The sequence below is a fragment of the Echinops telfairi genome, unplaced genomic scaffold, assembly GCF_000313985.2.
Source record: "Echinops telfairi isolate 266 unplaced genomic scaffold, ASM31398v2 ScPeMD7_18;HRSCAF=68, whole genome shotgun sequence".
Lineage (NCBI taxonomy): Eukaryota > Metazoa > Chordata > Mammalia > Afrosoricida > Tenrecidae > Echinops > Echinops telfairi.
Genome location: NW_022103915.1, coordinates 32,329,183 through 32,352,024, shown reverse-complemented (window position 1 = coordinate 32,352,024; position 22,842 = coordinate 32,329,183). Strand labels below are relative to the sequence as shown.

At 42.7% G+C, this 22,842-nt stretch overlaps 1 protein-coding gene across 2 annotated transcripts in view; it reads left to right on the top strand.

Moving 5' to 3' along the window:
- The window catches only part of PSEN1 (presenilin 1), a 58,545-nt gene extending 35,930 nt beyond the window's left edge, over positions 1-22,615 (top strand). For both annotated transcript variants that reach the window (XM_004698693.2, XM_045287941.1), the window contains exons 6-12: positions 4,322-4,389; positions 5,464-5,684; positions 7,555-7,653; positions 12,029-12,115; positions 15,714-15,890; positions 19,976-20,094; positions 21,390-22,615. In XM_004698693.2, coding sequence (XP_004698750.1) covers positions 4,322-4,389; positions 5,464-5,684; positions 7,555-7,653; positions 12,029-12,115; positions 15,714-15,890; positions 19,976-20,094; positions 21,390-21,545 — 927 coding nt within the window. In that variant the 3' untranslated portion in view covers positions 21,546-22,615. The remainder of the gene's footprint in view (positions 1-4,321; positions 4,390-5,463; positions 5,685-7,554; positions 7,654-12,028; positions 12,116-15,713; positions 15,891-19,975; positions 20,095-21,389) is intronic.
- The last annotated feature ends 227 nt before the right edge of the window (positions 22,616-22,842 follow it).

Here is a 22,842-nt window from a genome sequence, read left to right as displayed (position 1 = left end):
ACAAGGAACACTACTCAGTCCCGTGCCACCCTCCTAACCGTTATGGTAGAACCATTGTTGCAGCCACAGGGCCAGTTCTTTGTGGTCTTCCTGTTTTTTGTCATGTGTTCAGTGGCTTATCCCTCAGGAGTGGACAAGCCTATCCCGCCCGCGGTACCTGACCGCAGTCCACTGGTACTCATCATGTGTTCAGTGGCTAATCCCTCAGAAGCGGACAGCATATTCTTTCTCCGTAGTCTGTTCTTCGTCTGGAAGTTCCTCTGAAACCCGTTGCACCTTGGATGACCCTGCTTGTTCCTGACACACTGGTGACCTAACTTCCCCGACCACAGCCCCGGCTCGCCGCCACAGTGTGGTAAACTGAGGCAGTGGGAAAATTGTACTCTGCTCTGTTCTTTTGTAGTTTGTTTTGTGGAGGTGGACTTTTACTTTCCTTTTTGTAATCTAGAACTCACTTCTAGATTTCCTGTTCTCTCCTAAATGCTTGTATACTTGGACATATGGAACTCCGGACTTGGGATTGCTACTGAGTCCTGTTTCCAGGGACCTTAGGAAATCATCTCATTTCCTTATGCTTCCATAAAAGAGGAAGTACGATCTCAGGCCTAGCTCCTTGTTTTTCTGATTGTAAACATGTGTGGGTTTTCCCAGTCAGCCGGTGACTGACATGTGGAGGACAAACTTACGAGCCAGAAAGATCTAGATTTACTTCCTGAATGGAATGCTTTCTGGCTTGTGACCTTAGCGAAGACATTTCTCTTTGCACATTAATGAGATAATCAAAGGAAAGATAATAGCTAAGTCTATTTTTAAAAATTAATTTATTTTAAAAAATTATTTTATTGGGGGCTCGTTCAAGGCATCACAGTCCATACATACATACATACATCCAAATGTGTCAAATACATTTGTACATTTGTTGCCCTCACCATTCTCAAAACATTTGCTTTCTACTTGAGCCCTTGGTATCAGCTCCTCATTTTGCTCCCTCCCTCCCCCATCCCTTATGAACCCTTGATAATTTATAAATTTTTATAATTTTGTCATATCTTATACTGTCCGATGTCTCCCTTCACCCACTTTTCTGTTGTCCGTTCCCCAGGGAGGAGATTATATATAGATCCTTGTAATCGGTTACTCCTTTCTACCCCATCTTCCCTGAATCCTCCCCGTATCGCCACTGTCACCACTGATCCTGAAGGAATCATCTGTCCTGGATTCCCTGTGTTTCCAGTTCCTGTCTGTACCAGTGTACATCCTCTGGTCTATCCGGATTTGTAAAGTAGAATTGGGATCATGATAGTGGGAGGGAGGAAGCATTAAAGAACTAGAGGAGAGGTGTATGTTTCATCATTGCTACACTGCACCCTGACTGGCTCATCAATTACCCAGGACCCTTCTGTAAGGGGATGACAGTTGCCTACAGATGGGCTTTGGGTCTCCGCTCGGCACTCCCCCTCATTCACAATGATACTTTTTTTTTTTTTCCTGATGATACCTCATCCCATTGACACCTCGTGATCACACAGGCTGGTGTGCTTCTTCCATGTGGGCTTTGTTGCTTCTGAGCTAGATGGCTGCTTGTTTACCTTCAAGCCTTTAAGACCCCAGACAATAGCTAAGTTTATTATAACTTTGTTATGAGGGTTACATGAAGTAGTATATTGTTATAGTGCACAACACATAGTAGGTCTTCTGCAAATGCCTTTCTCCCTTCTCCCAACAAAAGCCATTACTTGACCCAGCTACTTTGCCATCTCATTTTTCACCTCATAGCTATGTTTTAAATATATATACCTTGCATCAGTGCACCCCTATTTTTTTGTTGATAATCTGAACTTTGATCGTAATTGCTGACATGTTTTTAGTATTTGCTTTGCACCAAGTATTGTTGGAAGCACTTTGTAGGCCTTGTTTCATATAGCTGTCACACCAGCTCTCTGAGGTGGGCCCTCCTGGTTCCCAGCTTTATACATGCTGAAGTAGAACAGGAGGAACCAAGTGGCCGGAGGATATAGAGAGAAGTACAGCCATGTCTATTGGCTCCACTTGAAGCTCCTGCCTGGTATGAAAGGACGGAGAGAAAGGGGAAAGGAACCATGGGATTTCTGTTCTCCCTGTGAGCATCAGATCTAGAGAACCTTTAATGTTTACTCTGGGCTTCAAATTGTGTTGAGGCCAAGCAAGGAGGGTTGGTACTAGAGAAAAAAAACATGGTAAACTCACTGCAGGTGTGGTGGGACTGCCACCCCTGCCTTTCCCTGTCCCATGTACTCACCTTACTGCTCAGTGTCCTCACTCCAGGTTGCTGTCAGAGGGAGAGACAGATTGGAGTGTGCTTGCTCCCTCTTACTGGTAACTGAACGTGATGTGTTTCTGTCACTGTGTGCTCCTTTAGTTATGATAAAAGTCGAAAGGCACTTCAAGCCAGAGTTCCATATTGGTTGAGGGTATTTTTTATGTTTAGTTCTTAGCAAGCATAGCCATTCTTGACAGAGCTAGTTGTTTATTTTGACTCTTAGAAAATTAAAGGAGCTCTTGAGTCAGAAACTTGTTGGGACATGTTTGGAAAGAGGCACTGAGGATTTGCCATGTCAGTGGCTGGTTGTACAATGTCTATACAAAATAGAAGAAGTTAAATGACCTAATACCATTTTTTTTTGCCTATGCACATATATTTATAAAGCAATACACTGATGTTGTGGATGGACCTTGGACCTCAGCTCATGCCCTCCCTCAATACAAGAACACTTTTTCTAACAAACTGGTATTTTGTGAAGCTCACCCCACATAATCGCTGAAGACAAAATGGGTGCATAAGCAAATGTGGTGAAGAAAGCAGATGGTGCCAGGTTATTAAAAGATATAGCATCTGAGTTCTTAAAGGCTCTGAGCTGAAGAGGTGCAAGGTGTCTCAGGGTGAAAGCACCCCTGGGAGCGCTGGCTACAGGATGCCCAGGTTGCGGGCACTTCTCTGGCAGGATCGACTCCTACATACCATTTATTATATAGCTAGACGTGTAACTTCCTGGCTACATGATTTCTGGCCTGGGTAGTTCAGAGTTTAGAGATGTTCACTGTAGGCCTTGAAGTGGTGGTCCTTTATTTCCAGAGACTTTAACATAGGAGCTTCACAAGGGGAGAAAGTCCTGCTTTCTATTTACAAACAGGAAGGATGTTATCTAGTTAACATCAGAAGAGACTTTGAATTCACACAATAATTCAGAAATAATTCAGAAAACCATAAGATAAATGACCAATCCAAATAGGTTGCAGTGGGTAAATCTGCTACACAAGACCTCTGTAGAGTGTTCAAAAGCAAGGGTTCGCTTGACCCAAGTCATGCTATTTTCAATTCTCATCTACATGTGAAAGTTGGACATTGAATAAAGAAGACCAAAGAAGAATGAATGAGTTTGAATTGTGGTGTTGGAAAAAATATTGAAAGTACCATGGACTGCCAAAAGGACAAACATCCACCTTGGAAGAAGTACGGCCAGAGGCTAGGATTGGGAGACTTCACCTTACATACTTTGGCCATGTTGTCAGGGGAGACGAGTCCTAGAGAAGGACATCATGGTTGGGAAAGAAGAAGAGCAGTGAAAAAGAGGAAGACTCAGCGAGAGTCCTTGGCCCAGTGGCTTCCCCCACGGAGTCAAGCACAGCGGTGACTGAGGATGGTCCAGGACAAGGCTGGGTGGTCATTATGGGTCAGAACCACCTCAGTGGCACACAGCAACAGCCAATAGGGAAGATACTTACAACCATTATTACGGAAGGTTTACATTGAGAAGTTCAGTAGAAAATACAAGTGACGAATAAACATATCCATAGACAGAAAAATAAATGTGTTTGTACTATCTCACTAGTAATAAAAGTTACATATTAAGTTATACTTGACCTGTTGACTAGATAAAGATTAATTCAGCTGTTCTTGTGAAGTAACTTTAAGCTAGTATGTATATTGAACTGTTTAAGGAGAAGTAGTGAGAAAATTTAAGAAATCCTTTCTTTGAAAGAAAGGAGCACTCACTGATTTAAAAGAATGTGGGTGATCAAAACAGGGACATGGAGTATAACATAGAGTCTGATCATGAAACCTCTTGTTGAGGTTTCTGTTTTATATCATGAATAACTCAACACCAGAGTTTAATACAGGTGTGCTCTTGAGTCTAAAGCCTTTTTTTTTTTTTTAGGTTCTGTGATTTAAAAAGTATAACAATTAGACACTATTTTTGAAGTAAAAAAAATATATCACTTTTTAAGGTTTATGGAGTCTTAATTATATTGATACTCATTTTTTTCTCCCTCCCCCCCCCAGGTTATCCATGCCTGGCTAATTATTTCATCTCTACTGTTGCTATTCTTTTTCTCATTCATTTATTTGGGGTAAGTAGTGAACTATACGATCTGTTGTTTGGTTTTTTTAAATATTTAATGTCAGATTTTTATTACTAGAAAAGCATATCCACATGAAAATCATTATTACATATTTGAGACCAGGTGATAAAAATAATTAATTCTCAGCTCTGGGTATGCATTAGAATCACCTGGGAGGAAAACCAAACCCATTGCCACTATGTGCATTCTGACCCACAGCAACCCTATAGAACAGAGTAGAACTGTCCTGTACGATCTGTTTTTAGAGCGTAACTGTACAGCGGTCACTAAAGCATGTCCCGTGATTCATTATTCTGAAGTTATAATTGTTTCCAAATAAGAGTTCATACTTGGAAAAATTAATATAATAATCCTTGCTATAATAAATAACATTGAAAGAACTCAAGACTAGTTAATTTCAGTCTTCATATAGTAAGTGCTAATTATAGCTATGCATCAGGTTATAAAAATAGTTTGAGAATATTACAAATAGTCTGAAATGCTCACACATTTTGTACAAAACTTTAAACAGAGTAGTTTGGCATATCCGTTCAGATGATAAGTGCATATTTTCCGAACCCATTAATATATAATGATAATCATTTGTGCATTATTTGTAGTAACAAAAGAACAGAATCAAACTAAATGTCTACTCAGAAAAAAACAGGTTCATTTAAACAAATGAAGTAGCTCTGATAAACTGAGAGGGAAAGTTCTCCATGAACACTGTTAAGGCAGAAAAGCCTGGTTGGTGGTGGTGGTAGTGGTGGTGGAGGTGGTGGTTTGGTGCCACCGAATAGATTACAACTCCTGGACCCCATGTGATTGATAGAGTAGAACTACCCCCACGGGTTTTCTGGTTGCCATTTTTATAGGAGCAAATTGCCAGGCCTCTCCCTTGAAGCCTGTGGGTGGGTTAGCTTGCTAGATGGACACAGCATGTGTTTATGGAGAATGGTCAATACTGTATATGATAAAATAGAAACATGAGTTAATCAGTACTGTTTGGGAGCCATAGTTCTAAATATTGTTTTGGTCAATATTTTGCATTGATTTTAAAAAATCTTCATTAAATATTTTCAGGGAAGTATTTAAAACATACAATGTTGCCGTGGACTACATTACTGTTGCCCTCCTGATCTGGAATTTTGGTGTTGTGGGGATGATCGCCATACACTGGAAAGGTCCACTTCGACTCCAGCAGGCCTATCTCATTATGATCAGTGCCCTCATGGCCCTGGTCTTTATCAAGTACCTCCCTGAATGGACGGCATGGCTCATCTTGGCTGTGATTTCAGTATATGGTAAAATCCAAGGCTAACATTACTCATCTCAGAAGGCCCCCTCACTTTCATATCTCTCTCTCTCTCTCTCTCTCTCTCTCTCTCTCTCTCACACACACACACACACAAATTCTATCTATCTAAATCTCTCTCTATATATATATATTGCAAAATATCCATGTATTTTTGTACAGCTGTGATTAAGAATGCCATTTCTGGAGATATATTCTTCTATCACATATTGGCTACATGTCTGCTAATAAGCTACTCCATCTCTGTGTCTTAGTTTTTGTGAGGATTAAATAATACATGTAAACCTTTAGAGCTATTTTTATCATTAAATGTAATCTGTTACTTTTTAAATGTAATCTTGTGGAGTAAACAGCAGTTATTCTTACTTGATTGCTAGCAAAACCAAGGTTTATAGAAGTAAGTGATTTGCTCAAACAAGCTTCTATTCTATTTGATCAAGAATCTTAACCCCAATTCCAGTATTCTTTCAACTGCACTACCTCTACCATCAATCCTCTTATTTCGTGTACCCATAATTCAAATGATTATCTCTACAGAGCCTTGAGTTCCTTTAAAATAAGCGATTTTTATATCCAATAATTAGAATAGTGATTTTCAACTCCATTTTTTAAGACCTCAAGATATTTTGTTAATAAAGGTTCTAAAATTCTCAAAACAATTTATTTTAATTGCTCTAAAAAGAGTTTCAGGCAGCCATCTAAGATACAACTATTGGTCTGTACTCATCTGGAGCAAAAGAATGAAAGAAGCCAAAGACTGAGAGAAGAAATGAATGAACCCTGGCCTTTTGAGTCTGAGGCCAGAACCAGGTGGGCCCTGCCTACCACTGTTAACTGTGCTCATCAGGGACACAATAGAATGTCCCAGATGGAATGGGAGAGAAATGTCGAGTAAAATTCAAATTCCTTAAAAAGAGCCAGCCTTACTGGATTGATAGAGACTAGAGGAATCCCCAAGACTCTTACCCTCAGGATTCCCATTGAAGTAGGAACTGAAGCTACTCCTGGAGGCCACCTTTTAGCCAATTAATAGATTGGCTTATCAAATAAACCATATTATCTGTGAGAAATTGCTTCTGTTAACAATATTATTTGTGACCTACTGGACAACATTTACCCAAAGGGGGTTAGGAAGCTAAATCAATGGAAACAGAATGGAGATAATGTGTTCGAAGATCTGAATATTTGTGAAGTGCTTTTGTTTAACAGGAGAATTAGAGAAATACTAAAATGTTTTATGAAAAGAGATACTAGTTGGCTTGTTTCATGCAATTTACTATTCTCGTTTCAAGTGTTTCTGGAATACATATGCTTTTAAAGATTTTAGCAAAATACGACATCATTTTGAAAGGAGGGGCTTTTCTCTTTTACTTTTTGTTCTTTGTAATTTGAAATGTTCCACCAGTCTCATGCTATTAACTTCCTCACAGCGTAGTTTCTTTTTGCAGCTCATACGTGTATTGTATTTGGAAAATGGCTTGTTCCCGGTTCTGCTTGTTTTATTTTGACCACTGCTATAGAAGAGTTCTGTCTTGTCACTCCCGATGTGTGCCTCTTTGCTTCACACAGATGAGATTAGATCTGGAATTCAGAGCTAACACACTGTAGAATAAGTCAATAAAAATGAAATGACCATGGATCTTAAGTTACTGTGTTTTTAGCCACCCCAGCTCCACCCCCACCCACCCAATCCCCACACAAGAACTTACTTGTCATTTGTTTCATACTCAACCTCTTTGTGTCCAAGAAAAAAAGCATTAAACCTTGTTCCTTGGTAATTTCTCCTCAACCCTCCAATACCATGTACATGTGTAGCCCAGTATATTTTATTGGATGTCTTCTCTGCTTTCTCTGTCTAGATTTAGTGGCTGTGTTGTGTCCAAAAGGTCCACTTCGTATGCTGGTCGAAACAGCTCAGGAGAGAAATGAAACTCTCTTTCCAGCTCTTATTTACTCCTGTAAGTATTTCAGAGTGATGTTGAATTAGAATCTATAGAAATTAAAATCTTTAGAGCCTTAGAATTTATAGGAACTCAAGTATATCTAATTATGTCTGTTATCCCACTAATTTTTCCATCTGAAGTGCATAGCAGTGTTAATGAAACTCTTGTAGATCTCTTGGTTTCCTGCAAACTGCTGTCTTTCACTTGACATTGGTTCAAAAGAGTTTTCAATATGGGTGGAAAGGGAAAAAAAATGATGTTGAGATTGGGACCAGTATCTCCATTTAAAATTGTGTTAGTCAAGAGTTATTGAGCATTTGTGTGTTCTATCCATGTATATATGGTTTGTTTGCTTTTCAGGTTTATATATGTATATTTTTGCTGGTAACTCTTACCCTGGTTTATTGAAAGAGTTGTGCTATTCCTTCAGTTTGGGTGTGTCCTGCCTGTTTTGTTTCAGGGTCATACTCTTCCTAGTCATTCAGTAAATATTGAGCACCAACCTAATCTTCTGTGGATTAAGACACCTTACCCTGTTTTAGAGCTCACTTACTTATAATTTAGAGGGGCGTTAAAACAACTATCTAAGTAAGCACCATCTAAGGCCAAGTACTTTCAGTTTCTTAAGAGGCACAAAGTGCTAAGAGAATTCAAAAGAGGGAGGCATCCAGTCTGTCTGAGGACGCTGGGAAGACTTCATGGAATAGACAGCATGTTGATTGAACGGCTGATGGAAGGGAAGATGTCAACAAGCATAGGTGAAAGTGGGTTCCACAACAGGGCTTATTATACAGAATGACTCAGAGTGGAAGGGTTTCAACTCTGTTGGCTCTTTGAAAATACAATTCTTTTTTGCTTTTGGTGGGAGAAAATGAAAATTTTCTGCTCTCGTGAAGATGTACATTCTCAGAAACCCTAGAAGATGTACAGTTTTGGAAACCCACAGGGGCAGTTCTGTTATGTCCTGTGGCTGTGTTTGTATGTAAGTGCAGAATTGCCCCAATCGCAGTAGATTTAGTTTTATGGATTTGTAGGCTCCCTCCATTTAGGGTACACTTCTTCTTTGAGCTCACTCATTCTGCCCTCATATTCATTGACCAAGGTGTTCTTGTCTGGTAGTTTGGTATCTAAACATAGGGTTGATCATTTTATGAAGATGATTTCTTATCACCTAGGGTGGGATGTTAAAGTGCATTAGTTTTAAAATCCACATATTTTCCTATTGATCTAAGCTGATTCATTCAATTAATTGTGTTCTCCTGGTAAGTTTGTACATCAGGAGTTAGCAAATTATTGCCCAGAGCTAAATTGGGACCAACGCCTATTTTAGTACAGCCTGTGAGCTAAGGTTTTAAAGAGGAAAAATACAGGAGAGAGACCAGATGTGACCCATAAAGCCTAAAATGTTTACCATACTGGCCCTTCTCAGAAAAATCCTATTGATTCCTGATTCCTATAACGTTAAACATGGAAACAAAAGGGTTGGTAGCTATATTTTTCCATGCTTGCATAAAGAAAAAAAACCCCAAAACAAATACCTACCGCCTTCATGCCACAACGGCTATAGAAATCCATAAATTTTGCACATGTAGATTTTATCTGCCCTTTTCTTTCTCCTCTTTGGATTTGGATTTAGTTAAATAGCCACTAATTGTCTGGCTTATAGTGACTTTGATCTTGTTAGGTTATGGAACCGGTTGGACCTAAAACATTAGCGTGACTTAAAGTGGCTGTTGTAGAATGTTCAGCCTCTTGGAGGTTTCTTTCCTAAGTTACTCAAGGAGCCCTGGGTACAGTGTAACACTGATGAAACATACAACTTTTCTCTAGTTCTTTAATGCTACCCCCCCCACACACACACACTATTATGATCCCAATTCTACCTTACAAATCCAGCTAGACCAGAGCATGTACACGGTACAGATAGGAACTAGAAACACAGGCAATCCAGGACCCCTCAGGACCAGTGCTGAGAGTGGCGATACCGGGAGGGTGGGGTGGAAAGGGAGAACGGGAGGGTGGGGTGGAAAGGGAGAACGGATTACAAGGATCTACATATAACCCCACCCCTGGGGGACAGACAACAGAAAAGTGGATGAAGGTTGGATAGTGTAAGACATGACAAAATAATAATTCATAAATTACCAAGGGCTCATGAGGGAAGGGGGAGCGGGGAGGGAGGGGGAAAATGAGGAGCTGATACCAAGGGCTCAAGTAGAAAGGAAATGTTTTGAGAATGATGATGGCAACAGATGTACAGATGTGCTTGACACAATGGATGTATGGATGGATTGTGATAAAGAGTTGTACGAGCCCCCAATAAAATGATTTTTAAAAATAATAAAATAAACAAAAAAGGAGCCCTGGTTGTGCTGTTAGCATTGGGCTGCTAAGCTCAAGGCTGGGCTTCTCACCCACAAGCTGTTCCAAGGGGAAAGATGAGGCTCTGCTCTTGTAAAGATTTGCTGTCTTGGGAACCAGAAGGAGCAGTCTCCTCTGTCCGATAGAGTGCTATGAGTGAACACCAGCGTGATGGCGGTGGGTGGGTTTGTTTGCTTTGGGGCTGTATATATATGTCTTTTGTAAATGATTCAAGATGCCTATCAGAGTATTAGGAACATGGATATAATTATACTGGAGGGTTTAAAAACAAATTGGAGAATTCGATTACCCTTACCTATTTTCCAGGGAATGCTTTACGGCTCTTTCATGCATTCATAGTCCTAAAAAGCCAGAGATACATAGATGCCAGTATCTTCTGTAAAATTACTTACTATGATCAGGTTGGACTTGGGCTACTCTTGACATTTGGCTCCACAAGGCATAGTGGTTACCAGTTGGGCTGCTAACTGCAAGATCAGCAGTTCGAAACCATCAGCTATTCCTCAAGAGACAGATGGGGCTTTCTACTCCATAAAGAGTTACAGTCTCGCAAACTCACAGGGGCAGTTCTACCCTGTCCTTCAGTGATTGCTGTGAGTCAGCATCGACTCGATGGCAATGAACTTGGTTTGGTTTGACAGCCCTACAAGCATAGGGAGTGACTGAGAGGATGGCACAGCCCTGGGCAGTGTTTCCTTTTGTTGTCTGTGGAGTCGCTGTGGGTTGGAAGCAAGGTAGTGACACCTCACGCCAATAGTATAGCTCTCTACTACAGAACACATGTTCGTGAGCAGTTCCTGCTATTGTTGGGGTGGCTAAGGGATAAATTGCTCTGAGTGGGAATACCGGACCAAAGAGTAAATACACAAACCTACATTTTTGCTAGATGTTACCACATTCCTCTCTGAAAGGGTTGTATTATTTTTTCTTTTCTACTTGTATAAGAGAGAGTAGTACGATTTGAAAGCATTCACATTTGTTGACTAAAATGTGAGAGGCAAAGAAAGATAGGTGTGTACCTTTTGAGATAATACATATGAGAAGGCTTCAAACCGTTCATGGAAAATGGCATTAAAATATAATGGAATTGTCCATGAATGTTCTGAAGCCCCCTTGTACATGTGTTCTCGTGGGAGGGGCACGGAACAGGCCAGTTGGTGATCTAGTGCCTTCATGTGTCTTGCTTTCACTTTTCCCCCTTTCTTACTCCTTATAGATCACGAAGTCTAGCATATTTAAAATCCCAGAGTGAGACCCCATGTGAAGGAGATAGTCTGGGCATCTTGGGAACTAGAGTCATTCGCTAAGGCTTCTGTGAGTCCCAGCTCTGCCCTCACATATAAATCTAATAAGCGATTTTTTTTTAAATCAATTTATTGGGGCTCATACAATTCATCACAATACATAGATCAATTGTATAAAACACATCTATACATTTGTTGCCCTCATTATTCCCAAAATTCACTTGCCTCTTGGGTTCCCGGAATCAGCTCATTTTCCTTTTTTTTCACCTCCCCTTCCCTTCCTCCTCCCTTCTCCCCCATGCACCCTTAATAATTCATAAATTATTATTGTATCATATTACACTGTCCGGCGTCTCCCTTCACCCCCCCCCTGCTGCCCGTCCCCCAGACTAATAAGCGATTTTGATAAGCGAGTTCACAGAGCTTTACGAGATTCAGCCCTGTTGTTGTCTCATGGAGCCTTGCTAGCCTGAGCAGTGTTCCCTTCTGGTTACTTTTCAAAAACAGCGGATGACTATGGATGGTTCTGCTGTTATAGTAAATGTTACAGTAAAATTCCATTTCAGAGTTTTTTTCTTACTTTCCAGTATCCAGGAGCACCATTTTTGGCTTTTAACGTGAATTTACCTCCGGTTGTTAAAGATTCTTAACACATCATTGGGAAGATTAGTGATTTATGTAAAGAAATGATGGCCTGTTGCTACTTACTTGTTTTTAGCCCATGCTTCTAGTACTTACCTGGGTATTTTTGTCTTTCTCAACAGCAACAATGGTGTGGCTGGTGAATATGGCAGAGGGAGACCCAGAAGCCCAAAGGAGAGTATCTAAAAACTCAGATTATCAGGCACAAAGTAGGTGACTTTTGCTTGGCAATTTCCTGGTTGTTTCGGGTCATTGCCATCTTAATGACCTAAAAGTGGACTATTGAGCAATGATTTTAATTTTTTTCCCCATGGACTCCTCGGAGGATCTTTTGAGAGCGATCATAATACCAAGTAGATACACATAAATATTAAGGAGTACCTAGGATACTCAAAACTTAACAACAAAGTCCAGGCATCTACTTTAAACATTTTTGTCATTAATTACATAAAATCAGCTTGAAAAAGTTCATGTAGAAACAAACCAAAAGAACTATCAATAAACCTGTCAAACTGAGAGTAACTTAACTATAATGTTATTTGAGATGCAGTAATGTTTATACCTGAAAGGTTGGCGGTTCAGACCTACGTAGTGGCTTTCCAGGAGAAAGACCTGACATTCTCCCCTAAAGATTACAGATAGAAACTTCTGTAGCCTTTTCTTCTTCATCACTTGGGGTCGATAGGTGTCAAAATCACCGAACAACAGTTTCATTTATGCTAAGAAGATCATTAAGTCGATGTGCTTTTCCTGAAGGAGGATTATAATGATTCAGAACTGAAGTTTGAGTAGCATTTTTTATAGACTGCACAGAAGATGTTAAGGAGAACCGAAGTTAGGAGTTATTATTAGAGAGTATGGGACAGTAGCACAATATAGAAAGTAAAGAATAGAAACTTAAGAAGAAGGAAAGAAAAATGGCGAACTTTATGAGATAGCTGAACAGCAGAACAAGGACTGGGTAAGAAGAGAAAGAGTAAGCCCTACGAGGAGCGATTGTCAAGGAAAGAAGAGTCTCGCTCTCATGGAGCCACATTAGCATCTGAGAAATTGCAGAGAGGCAGTTTCAGTTGGACCATGGCTGGGGCCCCAAGATAATCAAAAGAAGCAGGAAATGAATTGGAAAAACAATGCCAAAGGTGTGGTCATTTTGTTAATGTGTTCAACAGCAGGTTCACCTTCACGAGCCCTCGTGACAGTGTTGGGTAAGCATTGCGCTGTTAACTGCAAGGTCAGTGGTTCAAACTCCCCACTGGTCCAAGGGAGAAAGGTGAGGCTATCTGCTCCCTGGAAGATTTACAACCTAAGAAGTCCTAGAGAGGGTCACTCTAGGTCAGCGCTTCTCAACCTGTGGGTTGCGACCCCTTTGGGGGCTGAAGGACCCTTTCACAGGGGTCACCCGATTAATAGCAGTAACAAAATTACAGTTATGAAGTAGCAATGAAAATAATTTTATGGTTGGGGGTCAGCACAACATGAGGAACTGTATTAAAGGGTCGCAGCATTAGGAAGGTTGAGAACCACTTTTCTAGGTAAACCACTCTATGGCAATGTAGTTGGGATGGGTTGTTAACCTGGAGAGAATTAAATGGTTATTTGACTATGGTGTATGAGGGAGTTTTGAAAGGTACACGGCAAAATTCCATTATCTTTTAATGGTAATGTGTGTACGATGTGGGAATGACTCTATATTTGGTCCATCAAGATTGTATTCATTGGACAAATGTTAGTTGAAGACCTCTGTGCCGGCTGAGCCTGAGGATGTCACAGCAGGCCTGGTGGTGCTGTGGTGAAGCGCTGGCTGGGAATCCCAAGGCTGGCAGTTTGCACGCAACGCTCACTCTTCAGGAGAAAGACGTGGCATCTGCTTCTAGAAAGATTCAGCCTTGGAAACCCTGTGGGCAGTTCTACTCTGCATCAGAATTAATGGACCTGGATTTGGGTGTCCGGGCTGTGGACATAGCACCGAACCAGATAGCCTCTTCTCGGAGCTTATAGCCAATTTTGGAAGATGGATATTTAACAGCTCATACCATTGTTATCAAGGCTATCGAGAAGTAGGAATTGCAATGTGAGTTTTCACTAGAAGATGTCCTTCATCCAGGAGTGTCTTACAGGACGTTTCCCTGAGGTAGTGACTGGAGGAATTGGCCGGGAAGAGCAGGAAAGCTGAAGCCGAGAGGCAAGAACCTGAAGGGAGAAGGAGTGGGGTGCGCTGCAGTGTTCCTGCGTGGGATTGCTGCTGGGATTTTGAGTGGGACGGTTCATTCTTCAGTGCTCACTAGGGGATTCCCCTGCACAGCGTAGGAGAGTTGGCATCCCTCTCCCAGTGCCCTGCGGCCTCACAGTTACCCCAAACCCCCTCATCCTGTGCATTTCCAAGCATCCGAGCTAGATGAGAAAACAGAGCCTAGTGCTCTAAGATGTCAAAAATTGTAGCACCGAGAGGTCACATGATGTGCTTGAACTCCGAACTCTCTGTCAGAGAGGAGGGTAAATTAGTCATTGGTAAGACAAGAAAATTTGGGCAATGGAAAATTATGGCAAAACAAAACAAAAAGATCTGATTATTGCACATTCTAGCCGAAACAGAATAGTTGAGTTGCAAGTGCTATTGGCCAGGTGATGATAATGGGAAAACGGAGCTTGAGCTTTAGTTGAGGAAGTGGCCTGGGCACCAAATCTGTCCTCCTCTGAGTACACAAGGGCCAAGGGGGATCCAGCTCCACACCAGCCCAGAGCCAATTGCCACAAGGCAGAGGCCAGGCAGGCCTCCACTCTCCAATTTCCTTCACCCTATTCTGACACCTGCTGTCCCTCCCACCACATGCTACTTCACTTCGGGTCAGCAATCCATGGCGCTGGCCACACACAACTCCCAGACAATGCTCAACGATTGGGAGTGGGTGGGGGTGGGTGGGCAGTGGTGCTGGGGAAATCAACAAATTACCACAAGTCAGGATCACAAAATATGAAGGATATAGTCCTTTAGTCTGCAAGCAGCAGCCCTCAGCCATGTTGGTGAGTTCAAACTGCCTACCTTTCAAGTAGCAACTCCTGAGCCACCAGAGCTCCACACAAACAAGTGGATCATAAACCAGGTCAACTACCATAAAAAAGTTCACTTTCCCCTTACTCATCCCTTCCACCATGAATCTGCTTTTCAAACGTAGTCTCAGAACTAGGAAACCCACAGCTGCAAAGAACAAAACTCTGCGGCTGTTTCAAAGGCCTAGGTTCTTTCCATCTCCCTGTTCTGGCATCCGTTGCTTGCAGAGTGACAACTGTACATCCAGTCATCAGATCCAGAGAGGCCAACCTTCAGGGGACGGAGGACCTGTTTATTTCTTCCCTTAATCCAGCGGCTCTCAACCTGTGGGTTGTGACCCCTTTTGGGGTCAAATGATCCTTTCACAGGGGTCGCCTGATTCATAACAGTAGTAAAATGACAGTGATGAAGTAGTAACGAAAATAATTTTATGGTTGGGTCACCACCACATGAACTGTATGAAAGGGTTGCAGCATTAGGAAGGTTGAGAACCACTGCTTTAATCTCACAGAGTGATCCATTTCTCCCCGAATTCCCCGTAGACTTTTTCTCATCATTAATTGGTTACTACGACCAATAGTCCTGGATCTAAGATATACTAAGCTCAGAAGTATTGTAATACCCTGCTAGAAGGATCGAAACCTGTAAAAACCAGCTAACTTGAAAGAGGAGAGTGGGCACTGCTTCCTTACAATTTTCTTAAAGGTATTAAGAAATTGTTCTAAATACCAGGATGTATTTTCCATGTTCTTTGGAAGGCACGGAAAACGAGGCTCAGAATCCGGCTGCAGAGAACGATGATGGAGGCTTCAGTGAGGAGTGGGAAGCTCAGAGGGATAGTCACCTGGGGCAGCATCGGTCAACTCCTGAATCCCGGGCTGCCGTCCAGGAAATCCCTAGCAGCATACAGCCGTCCATTGAGGACCCGGAGGAAAGTAAGTGCTCTCCTGACACCTTTACATTATCGACTCCCAGTGTGAGATGAATTGAAAGTGTTGCTGTTTCTAAGTAATTAATAGCTTAGAGTGGGATAAAGCACCGATTGATGCTTTGCTCAAAGTTAAATTCCTTAATGGGTTAAATTCTACTCAGTTTTGTAATTGGCTCTTTGTAAGTCTCCTCTCTTTTTAAGTAGAAAGGGTTTTTTTTTTTTAATTTAGTTTATTATTATTACTTTGATGTTTTTATTCTATTGAGACTATGGCTGCAATATATTTGTGTAAGAGGTCTCATGAGCGCCTCTCATTTCGTGCTGCATGGAGCTCTCTGGATTTACATAGGTCAGCCTCTGATGATGGTTGTGCCCTTGGCTTGCGAGCGCTTTAGCCTCTCAAAGCCAGAAGAAGGGTTAGGGTTTGGGCCTTGATGTCTCTGCTTTGTTGTCGCCTAGTAGATGCAGGGTCACACTTGGGGCTTCCTGGGAGCCGCTTGTTCAGTCTTCATCTCTCACTTAATCTGAGAAGTGTGCTTTATTGGGTAAGAAATTAGCACATTTTCCCGCTAATTTATCCTCCTTTTCCTCACGAAAATGCAACTTCCGATGAAAACATTAGAGAAAGACGATTAAATCATTTTTAATGAAACAAGTGCATAGATTCCTTAGTTCCCGAAACACTAATCATAGCTGTGTGTTCTGACCCTGAATCCCCCGTCAGCCTGAGTAGAGCTCTTCTTACAGCGAACTTGGACTCTCAACTGGGCCTGAACTTTCCCACGGCACTTTCATGATTTGGGTGCTTAGCTGGGTTTTCCAGATGTCCCAGCCAGCTGCACCCTGTGACTTTCATGCTTCTTGGAAGCTAGATGTAATGCCTAGACGTACAATCAGGCTTCACTTGCCTTACTATTCCATATATAACATGCCCATATAAATAGCACATGTGCATATAATGCACACATTACACATAGGGAACTAACCACAAGCAAGAAGGCTTTGTGGAAGCCATATAATGCATGCATCGTTTCATAAATTGGTAATTTGTGGTAGCTGGTATAGTCTGTCCGTAGAGTTGCTGTTAAAGCTAGGTTGCCTCCTCTCCATTCCTCTCCTCTCCTCTCCGAGGTGCCTGCAGCTACAGACAGATGGATGAGCACTGCCGCGCACAGCAGTCTGCTTTTTCCTGCCTGTAGCTCCCTCTCTGCCCATCTCTGTGTCTGCTTCACCTGCAGTTTTGCTCATTTTGTTAAGGAAGGCCCAAGCATTTGCCCTCCTACCTTCAAATCAATACTTTGCTAATTGTATTGAATTGTATTGAACTTTGCTAAATAGAAATGAATATTGACATTCCGTCATTATCTTAGCAGCACCCTTGTGACCATCTGACTGCTTTAAGGTCTTAAACTAGACTTAAGAATAATTACCCAAAAAGTCTCTTTTATACCTAATTTCAAAACAGCCATCCAAGAAGCAACACTTAATTTCTTAACAGCCATCCAAGAAGCAACACTTAACAGTTTCTAAATTAGACATGTAAAACATATTTATTCACAGTGAAGGTAGTTCATCTGCTAACAGACATTAAAATGAGCTTCCACCGGATGGCATGCCGGTCACAGGCTTGTCCTAAGTGGGCTCCTGTAGACTTGGCATTTATCAGAGTCAGAAAATGAGCCACTTGTTTCCAAAGTGGAAAGTTAACTCAGAGAATCTTTGTCTATAACCTCAAGGGACAGAGAAGAAGATCAGTTTTGTGTTCGTTTCAGCAAGTGGAGGAAGGGATTTCAGTAGTACAAAGGAAACATAATAAATTTTAGTCTGTTTTTAATGTTATAATCTATCAAAAAGATACTAGGAAATATTTATCATGGGGTTTTATTATTGTGTGTACATTAGGCACATATGCTGCCAGAAGCCCTTCAGAGAAATCTTGCAGTAAATTGTTGTTATCATTGTTGTCTTTTCTAATCTCCTGGATGGTAGACCACCAAATGCCCCTCTTACTAGTAAACATTACAGTCACTCAAGTTGTTGGTTTTGTTTCTTCGTTTTTTTCAGAACTGGGAAAGGGAAAACGGGACTTCTAGAGGAAAGCACAGGAAAGGCGTTTTCATGCCTTTGGATTTGGCAGAGTCCAAAACAGAGCTCTAGAGGCATGATTCATAAAAGAAAAAACAAATTAGTTGGACTTCATCAAAATACAGACTTTTTGCACTTGAGAAGACACCGCTTAGACAAGGGAAAGCAGCACAGACAGAAACTGTGTGCGAGTCCTAGTAAAGGACTTGTGTGTAGGCCACATGAAGAGCTCGGGGCGCAGCTCACTAGTAAGATGGACAACCAGTTTAAGAATGGGCAAAAGATTTTAATAGACATTTTGCCAAAGAAGAAATACAAGGGAGGAGGCTTTAAAAAGTGTGTAGGAAAATTCCATTTTAATTCAAATTTTCCATGAGCTTTTTGAAGCCCCCTCATATAATAGTAAATCTCAAACCTCACTGCCATGGGGTCAGGTTTGACTCTGAAGGACCCTATAGGACAGGTGTCTTTCTCCCGAAGAGCAGCTAGTGGTTTTGAACTGCTGACCTAGGAGCTAGCAGCCCAATATGTAACCAACCACACCACCAGGGCTCCCATTAATAGCAAATTAGCATGTGAAAATATATTGTTTGTTTTTTATTAATCATTTTATTGGGGGGCTTTTACAAATCTTAGAACGATCTATCCTTCTATTGTATTAAGCACACTTGTACATATGTTGCCATCAGCATTTCCAAAACATTTCTTTCTACTTGAGCCCTTGTTGATCAGCTTCTCTTTTTCCCCCTCCCTCCCACACCCTCCCACCCATATGAATCCTTGATCAATTATATATTATTGTTGTTACTTCGTGTTTTATACTGTCCATTGTCTCTCTTCACCCACATTTCTGTTATTCCTTCCCCTGGTATATGGGCTATATAGCCAACCTTGTGATGGGTTCCCCCTTTCTTTCCCTTCCCCCTTGCTGCCCCACCATCCCCCTACTCTCATGATATTGCTACTCCCACTACTGATCCTGAGGGGTTTATCTGTCCTTGAAAATATTTGCAACTTCAGTAGGAGAATAAGGAGCCACTTCAACCCTGCTGGAGTGGAATGCTTACAATAAGAAACACCGACAAGTCTTACCAAGTGTTGGTTAGGGGGTAAAGAAACTGAACTCTTAGGAATTGCTGGTGAGCCACTTCCCCAGCAAGTCCACTCCTAGGAATCTACACACGGGAAATGAACTCTGTCTACGTGAGTGCTCACAGCCACGTGTTTCCAATAGCCCCACTCTGAAAGAGAGCCTAGTGGAATGGAAAACTAGTCAGCAATAAAATGGAGTAAACTGCAGCTTTGTGGAGTATCACCAGTGAAAGAAGCCAGATGAAAAGAGGTTCCTATTGTACGAGTCCATTAGTATGATGCGCAGAATAGACGCATTTGTAGAGATCGAAAGAGAATAGTGCTTGCCTAAGGCTGGGTGGGGGTTTACAGTAAATAATTCTTATTGGGGTGGTGGAACTGTGATTTTACACAACTCTGTAACAGTGCTGCAGTTGTGAAATTGCATGCTACCAGTGGGAGGACCTTATGAGGTAGACTGTACCCTGGCACTGTAACCGTGTTCAGAAAATGAAGATGCTGCCTAGCCCCTAGGGGATCCCGTGAGACTGTACACTTACAGCATGAGTCCTGGGGATCAAGTTGGCACCCAGTAGGTGGCACTTCACCATGGCTATTACCACTTTTATGCAAGGGTGCCTCACAAAGTAAAATAGTAAGATTCAGTTGTCTTTTCGTTCTCTTTTTCCCTGACGGTTTTGACATCTCTCACGCACCACTCCCCACCCCCTTCTCCGAGCACACATAAAATACCAGCATTTTCTGTTGACTCCCAGGCCCAGCCTCAGCCACACAGACTCCGACATTCACTTGGTGAGAAGAAAGCCTAGCTTTGTGTGCGCTCCTTTAGGACTCCAGTCAGTCTTGGGAAGCGGGAGATCACAGCAAGAGTGACACGCGTGTTTATACGTTCATTCCATCTTTCCTCTGTAGGGGGCGTCAAACTCGGATTGGGAGATTTCATTTTCTACAGCGTTCTGGTTGGTAAAGCCTCGGCAACAGCCAGCGGAGACTGGAACACAACCATAGCCTGTTTCGTAGCCATCTTAATTGTGAGTATGCACAAGTCAGCTGTGCAGCAGTCTGATGACTCTGTCCCAGGAGGCAGGCCTGTGTTAGCCCCAGGCGACTGGAGGGTCCTCATGACCCAGGGAGGGTTTCGCAACTCAGATCTTTGCCCTCCCCTGACTAGCCTCCATGCTGGGCACACACTGCAGTCTCCTGGAACCGATTAAAACCGTGAGCCCCAACCCTGAGATGTTCTTACCTAATTTCTGTTTTCACTGTGTATGGCTTAAAAGTTCCCCAGGATCGCTTCTTAGCCTTTTGGCTAAGATCAAGTGTAAAAGTTCCCCAGGAAATTGGAAGTACCTCTGATTAGGATCTTCTGGAGCAAGTCAAATAGCCTAGAGATGTGTGAACACAGCTCTGCTAGAGATCGGGCTTCAGAGATAGCAGAGCCTCGGGGAGGGTTGTTTTGGGTGTAGTGACACAACCTGTAGCATCCAGCGCATTGCCTGATCCCATAGAGAGCTTGCGTATGATACGCCACAGCATGACCCCAAGGCTTTCAAAATGATTGAAGCTAGTCACTCATGAGTTCGTTTTTAACGCTGTTTTAACTGAAGCTGAGCTTGCCAGTAACACTTGAGTGCTAGCATACAGCGTGTGAGTCAAGGTAGATGTGGGATGGAAGGAGAGCCTTGTAGACATGCTTGTTTTGTGGTTACGTTTGTAGTTTATCATGATACGTAACCAGTTGGAATTTCCATGTATTTTATTGCCTTTTTGAGGTTTTCTGGGTTTGACATTTATTATTGATTCTTGCTTCTTTTCCGAAGAAAATGACTTCCTGATAAACAGGAACAGTGCTAGTCTAGTTGAGGGCTCAGTAGCCAGAGCGGAGCTGCTCGTGAGAGCTGGGGGGAAGCCGCGGTTCTCCATTTGCCCTCTGAGGTGTCCTCATTTCCTAAGCCTCACGTAGCAGAAGTAACAGCCCTTCCTCTGGGCGTGTAGTTAGCCAGGCTTACCTCCACAGAGGCCAGCTACGGCTTCTCAAAGAGGAAGTACTTTCTCATTTTCATTTGTCAAAACAATAGTTTTACTACTTTCAGGGGTGAAATGGCAACAATGTGTCACAAAGGAAAAAGAGTGCTTCCCTTTTATCGGAAAGCTACGTTTGTTTTTAATGGCTGTGCGTCAGGCCTGGTGAAAGCATGAGCCCCAGAACTGGTACAGAAAGGACGGTGCTCTGAATAAGACCACGAGGAGACTGGCGGGCGACTTTGCATCGAGTGACCTGCACGATCCTGTGTCAGTGTGTCTCTCCTTCCCTTCTCCTCCGCAGGGTTTGTGCCTTACGTTGTTACTCCTCGCCATTTTCAAGAAAGCATTGCCGGCTCTTCCCATCTCCATCACCTTCGGGCTCGTTTTCTACTTCGCCACAGATTACCTGGTGCAGCCCTTTATGGACCAGTTAGCATTCCATCAGTTTTATATTTAGCACATTGGCGATTAGAATCTTGTGGATTTTTCTCCGTGGCCGAAAATAAAATCTTGGGAGAAGGACAAAGCAATTTTCCTGTGCCCACATGTAACAAACTCAAGGTTCCCAGGCAGACTTTCGGCATCTTCCTTCCGAGTTTTCTGACCACTTGCCGTGTTGGGCACTGACCGGCATGTGTCTACAAAAAATGGTTTGATCATACTTCACCGGGGTGGACTGAGTCCCTTGGTGCAGAAACTGCCAGGCTCGAGGGACAGACACGAGGACAGTGGCCGGGCCACCGTGTTACTGTGCTTCCGCCAGCAGTCTGCCCTTGGTCACAGTCGCTTTCCCCAACACTATGGCCTCTCAGGACGACCACCTCGAGGGGAATGAAGTGAGGTAACGCTAGCAGACTCTACCTGAAACTGCATCTCGAAAACCAACCTAACTGGGCTGCATTGGACGACCCGGCCTCTGCAGCAGGCCCTGGGGGAGAGCAGGCTCTGGAGCCAAGTGGACAGGTGGAGGGGCGCAGGCTTTCCTTCTCCGTGTGGACTGTGTCCTTGTCGTTTTCGAGTAAGATCTTGTTTTTTTAACCCGTTCCCCTGCGTCACCTCAACTGTGTCGGTTGATTTTGACCACTGAAGCTCTCAATGCTGAGCTGCATGGATTAACCACCCACAGTTGCCATCCCCACCCCCACCCCACTCATTTGAGATCGCTTTATCCTAAAAGACACAACCCAGCTTCCATGTTCAATAACTTCTGGAAGTATCACTCTTAGGTGAATTTTAGATTTCCCACCAAGTTGCTCCATTTTGGACATACTTGTCAGTTCATTTGCCCCAGACACCACCACTGTTCCCTACCGCCCCTTCCCTCTCACCCCCAAGCATGTCTCTTACGTGACAAATAAGACAGCTTTGTTGTAGCAGATAACACGGTCATTCCAGGGCTTTATTTGTGTGATGCAAAGACTGTGCTGACTCCATGGTCAGCCTGGTTGTCATCTCCAGTAGTAAGTGAGATGTGGTGCCCAAAGACAGTGGAATTCAAGAAGAGTAAAATGGTTAGTGAAGAACTTTCTGTCCTGGCTCTTCTTGTTTTGCTGTTTTTCTATAGTCATTGCCTCTGACAATAGGTCAGAGTTAGGACTGATAGCCCACCGTAGGTGGTTTACAAAGCTGCTGACCAGTGTACCCCAGAACAAAGCAAGAGTTTCGAGGAACCATTAGGAGGTGGGGAGAGCCTGGGGCCAGGAGGAGCAGCAGTAGCCAAAGAAGAAAGGAGGCCCCCAGCAAGCCGGAGGACA